The sequence below is a fragment of the Styela clava genome, chromosome 7 (genome assembly GCF_964204865.1).
Source record: "Styela clava chromosome 7, kaStyClav1.hap1.2, whole genome shotgun sequence".
NCBI classification, from domain to species: domain Eukaryota; kingdom Metazoa; phylum Chordata; class Ascidiacea; order Stolidobranchia; family Styelidae; genus Styela; species Styela clava.
In genome coordinates this window covers 11646697-11658247 of record NC_135256.1, presented here as the reverse complement: position 1 = coordinate 11658247, position 11551 = coordinate 11646697, and the positions used below count along the sequence as shown (strand labels likewise).

Sequence of the window (11551 nt, the reverse complement as noted above, 5' to 3'; positions counted from 1 at the left end):
AAATGATTGAAGTCTGTCGAAACACACTTTTTCATTTTCAGGTTCTTCGTCATGAAAAACTAAACTATTGCACCATGGCTTTTTCTTAGTAAGAACTAGATTATTGTATGTATCAGTTTTCCGGGAGTTTTAGTAGTCGATGACATTTAGAGTAGATTTTGTGGCACAGAGTAGCTTTCAGTTTGATTGAAAGGATTTCAAATGGCCCTTTCAATGCTAATGGTTGCCGTCCCGTGGTCAATGCCTTCCTAACAATAACACTACAGTCATGTTCCATGTCTGTTGTCTTTTATCTCTCTCGCATCTGTGATTACTTTGGTACAAACTCAACCAAAATACCATATAACAAAATATTTCCAAAGACAAAGTTTATTGAACGAAATTGAACATTTGTCAGAAGATTAAGATTACATGTTTCAACACACCGCACACCACTATGAAACTAGATAATCAGGCACTTTGGTGCAAGGCAATCTCTTTGGCTATTCAAAACAAGTTAATATTTAAAGTGTAACAAACTGGTGAAAAATCTCAACATAAACATTAACAATTGAACAAAAATATTTGCAAGAGAATAATAAGGTATGATTCATTCACATAATGCACATGGCTGGAAAAAGGCAATATAAAGTTGGATGTTGCTGTATAGTTTTCCGGAATTGGGGAAGTACACCCCAAATGATGATTGATATAGTATAGCACAGCGCCACAAATAAGGCAAGAAAAGCATCAGTAATATAAAGAATCTGCATTGCATTTGTCGTGTGCACATTTTGTTGTAGGTTTATTGCGGATACAAGGCACGATTGCTAATAGGAGAAAAATGACGCATGATTGCCACCAGGTATATTTTTGTTGCGTATATATAGACCTCGTTCAGTGTTACCAAAACTTGCTTTGCTAACATCAGTTGAGCTCTATATATCCGCAACAGGATAAAAAATGGCCAAAATATATACTTATTATGCTCCGAAAGGGAGTATTGGGGTTTACCTCTCAGAACTTTCTATGTTATTTTGCATACTACTCAAACCGTGACATAGGCATAGCCGAGGTAAATGAAATGGGCAAATTTTTACTCACAAAGTCATCATAATGATATCTCTGTCCCCACTGTTACTATTGAATGCCTTCACATTCCAATGAGTACAATAGCTCAATATGCAATAATGTGTGTAAATTTATTTAATATTTTCCGATTAATTTGAACTCATTACAACAACTAATATTTCAATTAGAGCCACCGACTACCAAAACAAATTTAATGAACTATATTTAAATATATATATATATACTGCATGTATAAAGAAGTTTATATACACCGCAAAATGTGCTTCAAGCGGTGAGAGTACCAGAAAATGAATTTTAAAAATATATGCTACAAGTTGTATTAGGTAGTACGTTTGTCTCATGGAAGTTACAATACAAATCAACTAAATTACATACAATGAATTTTAAAACTACCAAACGTGATCTGTTACCGGTAATCTAATATCGAAAAGTCACAGAAATGCTACAGATGTGCAATGGCTAGTACTAGTTCTTTTTGCCTTTGACCTCATTGACTTTCAGTAACGTATAAACTTTGTTCTTGAACACTTCTGTGAAATATGGCTCTGGATTTTTCCTTGCAACAGCACAAGCTGGTTTTCGACCCTGTGAAACAAAAAAAATCATGAATAGAGCAATATGCGGCAATAAATGACCGACAAATAAGTGGTTCAAACAACTGAAATAAATATTTAAGAACAAGTAAACGACGGAGCCTTTTATTCTGAAGATTGCAGATCATGAACCACACATCCTATTCACAGATGGATTATTTATTGGTGATTGATCTTTAATTTAAATGCGACAACAAAAAATCTCAAACCTAAACACATCCAAATTTTGAACAGACAAACATGCACTAACATAAAGATAAAATTTTCCAATTGTAGATGGTTCAATAAACTATACATTCACTCCCAAATCATCAAGAAAATCCAAAATAGATTACATCAAACATATTATATAAAAAATTTAAAAAACAGACATTAAAAAAATTTTCTTACCCTGAACTCAACGTCTTCTAAATCCCATATCTCAGGCATTTGGCATCCATCGCGTGTTTTTCTAACGCACCATGAATCCTCAAGCACAAAGTGTGTGACTCCCATATCAGTTATGGTTTGATGTACAACACTCAGTGGACGACGGCTGTACATTGAATATACTTTCTTTGTTCTTTCTCTAAGACCTGAGAAAAAACAGAAGAATTGAATGGAAGATTTACACAAAGTAATGCCACAAGGCACCCACTGGAAGTAAAGAAACTCATCTCTGAGCAAAGTTGAAAGCGAAAATTAAGATGCAAACAGATACTGAAATCAAATAGAGTTATGGTAGCATGAGCGATTGCAGTGAGATGCCAACCAGTTAAAGTTAAAAGCAGAACCAAACAGACTCTCCCCAAAAAAATATAAATGAAAAATATTTTCACGAGCAATGTAGCATAAAAATATAGAAATGCTCAGTAAATAATGGTCAGAAATAGTTTGGGCATAAAATTGACTGTTAAAGGATGTGACAACCTATCTAGTTAAAAAGCTTTATATATCCAAGACACATCATAATATTAAATGGCAGAAAAAAGATACAATACAATTAACAAGTAAAAGCTTACCTGCATCTTCATAGTGAGGATGATTAACAATAGCACGGTCGCAAGATAATTTAATACTGGCCATAGTTGGCATGGCACCAGCAAAAACTGCTTCTTTCGGTAAATGCATGTTGATATGATCAAGGAGCTGAAAGAGGAGTAAAAACTGAATTATAGAATTGAGGTCTCGAGTTCAAATTTATGAATGACTAAAAGAGACATTAAAGCTATTGCACAAATTGTAAAGTAATATTCACTCAACATAGCATGTTTATGCAATATGGGTATAAAAATGTTAAACTAAAAAATTGGTCAATGGGCTGATATCAATAATATGGAATAAAATAATACTGGTGAATTTGGTTGAGATTAACAGGTCACAGCGAAAGAAACTGGTGAGTTGCTGGGGACAATTATTAAACATAGTGAAAAAATCAAAATTACATTCTCAAACATTCAAAGATTTACCTGCTCATGAGGCCAGTTTTCAAATTCTCCAATAATATTCCACTGCTTGGCAAGATTTTGAAATCCTTGTACACAAGACATTGCAAGTAAAATTACCAAAAAAGCATCACGTTTTGGTCGGGAAACTGTTAATATTTGCCTGCAAGAGTAACCAAAATGTACATGACACATGATTGATATGAAATAAGCCTATAAAGTGGGATTAATTTGGTGAGGACAAAAGTAAAAACCATCTAGACAAATGTATATACAATATCCATATATTTAGTATACTACAAAAATACATTTGTGTTAGAGCGCAAGACTCTTAAATCACTTGGAATAACCATATTTATAGTTGTTAAAGCATCCTTGCAATAGATACATATATATGCAAAAGTGCGGAAGTATGGAGTCTTGAGTAATCCAAACTTGTAGTAAAAATTTAGTTGGAATTTGCTACAACACAAGATATGTATATGGGCCATTCCAAGCAAAAGTTGAATTCCATCAATTTTTCAAAAAGTGTAGTGAAAGTAATTTTTTTTATTCCTGATATCAAAAAACATTGAAATTTTATTGGACTGCATTCATTTCATCGAACAATTTAATATTTCACCCAGGTTTTTGATGGTTTATAAAAAATGGCCTGAAATGTAGAAATTTTGGTATAATTGACATATTTTGTGATGATTCTTGACACAAAGTGTTTGATTGTGTGGTACAGTTATTTCATATGAAATTGACGCACTGGATTTAAGTTAATAAAGTTTAAATGTTTGCAGTGCTGTAGGACATTTCTTCACCCATTTAACGATTTATTACCAGAATTTTAAGAGATGATAGAGGCCGCTATTTCGAAGTGGGAAAATGTCCTGTAGTGTCACGTCCTGTAGTGTCACATACAATATGCACATTATTGGCATGGATTTACAGTGTTACATTAGGTGAATTGAGTAACACATAGAGGGGTAGTTCAGCTACTGCACCAGAAAATATTATGGGCTCCTACTGTACCATCGCAAAAATTTACAGCACAACACAACGTACTGTTAGTGCATGGTGGATTTGCCGTCCTGTAGTGTCACGCTATATTTTACTATATTTTTTTTATCTATTAAGTAAGTCTTGGGTGTAACTTTTGTGCAATTTTTTACATATTCAATAAAGCAACTGATTGGACAATGAAACAAAACATGTAGCTGAAAATGTGAAAATATATTGCATCCAACAACTTGCAAAATTTCTGGAATTGTCCGGTAGTGTCACTTGGAATAGCCCATATAACAAAAAAAATGGTGACAACGGTTCTCCCTGCCACACGCTCTGGTTCATAAATTGGGCATATATCACATTATTGTTGCATGTTTTGAGGTGTCTGACAAACACTTAATATCCAAATTGACTTACCTGTTTGCAAGAATGGACGTAACTATGCACATAACGGGAGTCATGAACAATTTCAATCTCATGATCATAATCGCCATCAATGTGAATGCAAACATTTGCAAAATATTGTAGACAATTTCTGCATGGGGTTTGGATCTGAAATATAGATACGGATTAGTATTATTCAGCTTTAAAAAATTAATCCAAGTGTAGATTTTGTAAATTGTAAAGAAAAAACAAGTTCAAGCATTGATATAATATATTATCCATTAGAATATCATCACAGAACCTGGGTAGATGTGGGCATATCACACAAAGTTTTATACAGAAAATATAAAGTCTATGAACTACAGGGTGCAGTTTAATAGAAGAGTCACAGTCAATATAATCAATGCATAATTATTATTGTATACAATACATATAACAAGCATAAGAAAGACTCATCAGCAATTTAAATGTAACTGATCATTGTCACCCTGCTCAGTTAAGCACAGTGGTTCTCAAACTTTTTAAGTCACGCAGCACCCCCTTTATAGAATTTGTCAAGTCTCGCGCCCCACCCTAAAAATAACTAGCTAACAATAAGCTACAAATAACAGATAGTAAGGCGAAAGTATGTTTTATTCAAAAAATACGTGGATGGAACATTAGAAAGTTGCGATAATTTTCTCAAAGTCTGTTTCATTTAACTTTGTATTGACTCACCTGAAAGCGACTTGAGATTCTTCTTCGGCCACAGCAGCAGCTGCCATTTTTTTCTGACGTCTTGGAGGAATTCTTTTGACGGGTTTTGTGTCTTCTTCTGTTGATTCAGAACTCTCTTCATTTGTATTATCAGAATCAGCTGCCTTTTTCGCCTTGAACAAATTTTATTTATATAAATATATAATATAAGCTAAAATAAATCCTTGGTAACTAATGAAGGGATTTGTTCTTTCATGATAACTGATTATTTGAGACAATGGTAGGTTCTTCTAATTACTGGACAACTTTCTACTGAATGTATTTAAATGTATAATATCATTAATGTTGCATTTTTTCAAATTACCACGTCATCTCAACAGTGTAAACCTAGGACAATATATTACAAAAATCGAGATATGTCAGTGGAAAGATTTCAATAAAATAATTTTTATTTAGTCATTTCAATTTGATAGTTTTACTACCATCTATGAAAGTAACTTAATTTCACCACTCACCTTATAGGCTTCGTATTCATTTCTTAAGCATTTTGCAGCAACAATTACACAGATCAATACATTGGCAGGAATAAGCAATGTCTTTACCAATCCAAACAAGGTAGTCAAGTCAATGAAGTCAAATTCTCTATAAATTAAAATACAATAATCAAAAATTGCAAACTGCCTGTGGAGAACAAACCCAAATTATTCAACTAGCAGTATTTTGAGTTGTCATTACTAACTTACAATCCATGGTAAAAAAGGGGTCAGATTACAACGTGATTATCTTCACTGAATTTAAATGAGGAATTGTTCAAAAAATGATTTGATGTCTCACAGACCTATTCACAATGCTGTTAATTAAATATTTTTGGATAAAATATTAATTTTATATTTATATGAATTCAGAAAAACATTGTTAATATCGCAGCTATTTGACTTTCACAAGGAAACTAGCTGAAAGCTAGTCACTTCCTTCCTCAGTATTTCTCTGTTGTTTGGTAATACGATCACCTGTTTATTGAGTCTGGGTGCATTGCATATGGAAATTGAGACAAGGCCAATGACTGAAGCATGAGTAATTACAGAGTCAGATTATTTTGATATACAATTTCATAACTGAACTGGCAAGTATCATATGATACGAATATGCTTTGTGCATAAAATCGATATCAAAATTTGGCCATTGTTAATATAACTCAATAAACAAGTTTGCTCACTAATTTAATGTGACTGACTTATCCAAAAATCACAACACAATCGAGAACAAACAAAACTCTGCCAAACTATGACATGTGAGTCCCACAAATGATTACTTACTTTGCACATGTATACAACATTGTATGGAAATTATTGAATGTGCTGAATTTTGACTTCAGAATGTCCCAAATATGGGCGTCATCTGCTATGAAGAGTGCAGCTGCGATTGCTTTTTTCAGCACCAATGTACCGATGGCCCATGTCAATCCCTGTAAAAAATAATTGAAAATAAAATTACATTGAAGACTCAATGGTAAAATGAATAGACATACATATCAAGAATATAGTCTAGAACAGTGGTTCACAATCTTTCATGATCTGTGGCCCGCTTTCAAAAAACTCTCTCAACATTGGCCCCCTGCATTTCAATAAAATTATCTATTTTTGCTTTTTGACATGTTTCTATCAGACATATTATGCACCATGCTCAAGAATAAAAGCCAAAAACAAATGCAAAAGAATACTTGCATTTCACTCAAACAATTTTAAAAAATCGCAGTCAATCTATCGTAATTCAAATTATTGTACTCAGCACGAATGGCACCAAGTGAAGGCCTTTGCTCGCTGCCCCTGAGAATCGCTCCATGGCCTTCAGGGGGACCAAGGTCCTGGACTAGAACTTTCAGAAAAGTAAGTAAACATACAACAAATTAAGTGCTAATATACCTTTACAATCACTTTGGCAAAAAAGTTCTGTACGACCTTCTCAATTCTGCTCTCCAGTAATACAATACAGAGAATTGCTACCAAGCTAGATGCATAGAATGATGTAAGCAACATCTCATTTCCAAACTGAAATACGAAATTGCCTCCAAGTGCTGCAATTTGAGCATAGAGAAGGATCTTGATCTGAATATATATAAAAAATAATCAAAAATGAAGATCAAAATAGCAACTAAATGTTTATAAGATAATATTTTTAACATTCGTTAATACTGTAGACAAGGATGACAAATTTAAATTCAATAACGTACCTTGTATGAACCAATAAATTCCAGCAGATAAAGAGCATATACAGCAGCCGTTTGTGTGAGAAGAGCAAACTGTGCAAATTGCCATGGCAACATAAAGCTGAATGCAGCAAGACCAATCCAAATTGACTGACTGCAAATTAAGCACATATATTTTGATTGCAGAAAAACAATAATTTTAATCAAATGAAAAAATTGTTTAACACAGGATAATAATGAAAGTATAGTCCAAATTTAAGCATCTCATATACAAATGAATATTTGCGTATAATATTACTAAAATGCCCCATATTTGGACAAATGTTATTAACTAAGCATAATTATATAAAACTGCAAAATTGAAAATTTTCTACAATAAAGTAAAATGGCTTTAAAAGCCTTTTATGTGATAAACTTAGTCGTAAATGCAAAATACAAGATTAAAATTTTACGAACCTTTTACAAGGGTGTGGAGATTTCAACATGCGAGTGACCAAAAACATTTCAAGAATCAAGAAGGGCATTGCATAGCTTTCTCTAAGTGGAGGTGTCCACATAACCCGAGTACATTCACCATGGTTGAAAAATAAGGCAACGACACAGAGAACACCTGTAAGGATAACATATAAACTTTTATGTTTTTGACTTGATTTGAGGAACTTCAATCAAATTAAATAAAATATAACATTCCATAATTTATACATACAATACACACCAGTATTGGGGGACTCCAGTCATTGACCCTACTCGAGTTGAACACGAGTCATTGACTCTACTCGAGTTAAACTCCAGTCATTGACTCTACTCGAGTTAGACTCGAGTCACTAATCATCAAAGACTTGAAGTGACTAGAGTCATTTAAAAAATGACTCAGACTCATACGCAACCGCCAGTGAGTCAGTAATAGACTCAATTTCAAACTCAATGATAAACTGTGACCAGGCTTGAATCGCAACCCAGGGTTTAGACTTCTACTCACGACTGTTACATACCTCCCCAAAGAGATTCTCCAGCAAGATACCATCCATACATAAAATAGATTGAAAGCATGATGCCATTAAGAAAGAATATATTAGTGATGTAAAAATAATGCTGATCGCCAAATCCTTCACAACTTTGTACAGGTGGAAGTTCACCTCTATTTATCTAAAAAAGATTGACAAATTTATGACAAAAGAATACGGTAAGTGAATTTTAGCTTAGAAGATACTAATAATGCAAACACTTAAGTACTAGTACTAAAGTATTTTCCACTTATTTTATCAGACCTAAAACTAGAGCGAGAAAATGCATTTTCTGATAGTCAATGGTTTACCTTACATGGTTTCAATTATTCTAACAATATCAATAAAAAGTGGTCCAAACTGTCTTATTGAATACGTATGAAACTTGTGATTCAAGGGTGTTTGATACTGAAGACTAAATAAATCTCAGTATTACATTGCTGCACTTTCATTATGTATCTTGCCAAAGCTAAGCACTTCATAAAATCCTTTTTTGAAAATGTGTTTTGGATTTGATGATAAAAATTTTATACTCACAGTCCAGCAATCCATTGTTCGAATCTTATTTGCTTTTGTTATGCTATCGAAAATCCTGTATGCGACTCCAAGAATCAATTCAGGATAAAGATTGAAGCGTTTCAATGTGTTTATTGTGCTCGGAAATTCGGTAATATTGTCATACACAATCATTGATACTCCTTCCATCAGAGTAGGTGCTGTAGATACAAATTACAATATTTATTACAATTTTAACAAAATATCGAGTAGGAATAGAATTATTTGGCCATCCCCTGACTATATTATTACCTGCTATTCAATTCTCATTATTAATATTTCAGTCATTTCTAAACCCTCATGTACGAGATGTAACGAAACTTTTAATTGCCTTATAGTTTATGGAGATAGTTTTTAATATAAGATGTAATGAGTTGTTCTATCATCAAAAAAATAAAACCTTTATTCCATGGACCAAGCCCATAATACAAAATACACTCATTTTAGCTCGAAATTTTACCTTGAATAACAGTTTTGTAGTAAGAGTAATACAGTCCCATTTCCGTTCGAAAAGTAAGATCACGCTCAAGAGATGAAAGATGAGAAAAATGTCGATCTTTCTCAAACATTGTGGAAATGTGAGTGCCATGCAACCATCCAACAAATAATGAAATGATTACAGCAATAATCATCCAGTTGTTCCATCCTTTTGAAGGGTTTCGAGATGCAGACTTTTGCTCCTTGCGATTTGATTTAGCATCTTTGTTGGCAGATTTTGACTTATGTGATTTTTTTATTCCAATGTCATTTCCCTCTGTTGTTTTGGCTGCTTGTTTGCGAGGCATAATATACGAATTAAAGAAATCACCACAAGTACTAGTATTACACTGCTATCTAACAAATCTTTTTGCAAAAATTAGAGAATAAAGAAAATTGCATTACTGCATTGTGCCGATACAATAGTTATACTCTTAGTACAGTATTTACAATCAGACAATCTTCGGTGCCGAAATAATACAGCAATAACACTCAGACATGGTTTACAAAGTGTGAAGCATTACATGCACTACCGGTATAAGTACTGTGTATGTATTTTAATTCTATTTTGATGCACAAAACTAATAAACACACTCTCTCTCACAATCGTGACTTCTACATAGAATGGATGCATACACATGCGTATGCCTGCCTTCCTACTCTTAGCTCGCAAATATCACATACCTGTCAATAATTTAACTCCGCCCGCTTAAATTCACCATCTCGATTCGATAATGATGATGTGTATAAAACGTGGAAATGGAACGTGCAAAAAGCGCCTGGGGCTTTAATGCTAGACTGCGTAGTAAAATCCCGCGCGTCGGCTACCTAGTTACCCCAGGGGATAAAATGCTTGCGCCTCATTCGGCAATCTAGAAAATAGACTCACATCAAGAGCGACTTCTGGAAAATCGTCGACTGTTAGATTAATTGTTCAGTCAATAGTCAGTCTTGTTTCTTTTTTTAACGAGATATAAATTATGAACAAAATCACAAATTGTATACAAACACAAACAATCAAAATGAGAATCCGTTATTCCTTCATTATATGTTTATCCAATCTATCCATATTAGAACGTGTTTCTATCACACCATCATAGAATTAATCCTGTTGTTACAAGGAAATCAGCCCGTACGAATAGCAATGATGTATGTATGTTTATTTGCCTCAAAATTTAACAGAATCTACATTATATGAACAGTAGTCATTCAATAACAGGTCCATGACCCAGTTTCCGGCGTGAAAATGGAAGTAGGGTATATATACATGGCCAATTGGTACCTCTTTACAATAAATCTTACGGAATAGGCGCAGCGGTGTGGCCCATCGTGCTAAGCGTTAGGGATACGCTCGCCACCGCACCTCCAATTACTCTGCGTGGGTTCGCAGGTTCGAATCCCATGCGGGATGGTTATGTGCGAGAGGATCGCTGGACTCCTCGCTGCCGTAGGGTGGTTCATGTAACCGCTGGTCCGTTACGGTTTCCTCCACCACCAAGTCCATGCCTCCGAAAAAACAAATAAATAACTACAGTAATCCCGAACCCGACATAGACTGCTGGTAACCAGACGAGAGGCCGTGGTTCGCCATCTTATCGGCTTTCCTCTCCCCTGGGATAAATATGCAAATCCTAATCCTTAAATTTTAGATTTTCTCGAGCCCTAAACTTGGCAATGACCAACACTCAGTGAAACTTTTTATACGGCGTATTTATACGCCTTTCATCCCGATTCGAACAAGGCTTTGCACACACATTCATTGATATATGAGAACCTACTTCATTCAAGAGGGCGGAATCTTTCCGGTTCCATTGCCACTTCAATTTATTACACCCTGGGTGAGGTGGTGGTCATAGGATTAGAATCCGAGAATTCAACCAGCGACGCTATAGTCAGGTTTAACCGTAAATATATACTACTACGGTTTAACGCATAACAAAACGAAATAGTTTGATAAAAAAAGATATCAAAAACTCATAATTAACATACATATGTCGGAATCATTTGTTTAAACTTCAGGGGGTAATTATACACTGAATATGACGAAACAAATAGGAACAATAGAGAGTCTAGCACAGAAAGGAGGACATTCAATCAAGCAATACAGGAGGTCAGTAGGATATTTATTTTCATCATGCATGGGTG

At 34.2% G+C, this 11551-nt stretch overlaps 1 protein-coding gene across 1 annotated transcript; it reads right to left on the bottom strand.

Annotated features, from left to right (window-relative positions):
• Positions 1-353: 353 nt before the first annotated feature.
• Positions 354-9790, bottom strand: LOC120328963 (protein C-mannosyl-transferase DPY19L1-like). Its single transcript, XM_039395557.2, has 14 exons — positions 9390-9790; positions 8912-9090; positions 8363-8516; positions 7827-7980; positions 7395-7524; positions 7087-7269; positions 6481-6629; positions 5680-5806; positions 5186-5337; positions 4502-4636; positions 3113-3251; positions 2666-2792; positions 2055-2239; positions 354-1656 (listed from the first exon to the last, which is right to left on the bottom strand). The coding sequence occupies exons 1-14, from the start codon at positions 9712-9714 to the stop codon at positions 1537-1539; spliced, it is 2259 nt and encodes a 752-aa protein (XP_039251491.2). The 5' UTR covers positions 9715-9790; the 3' UTR covers positions 354-1536.
• Positions 9791-11551: the final 1761 nt, after the last annotated feature.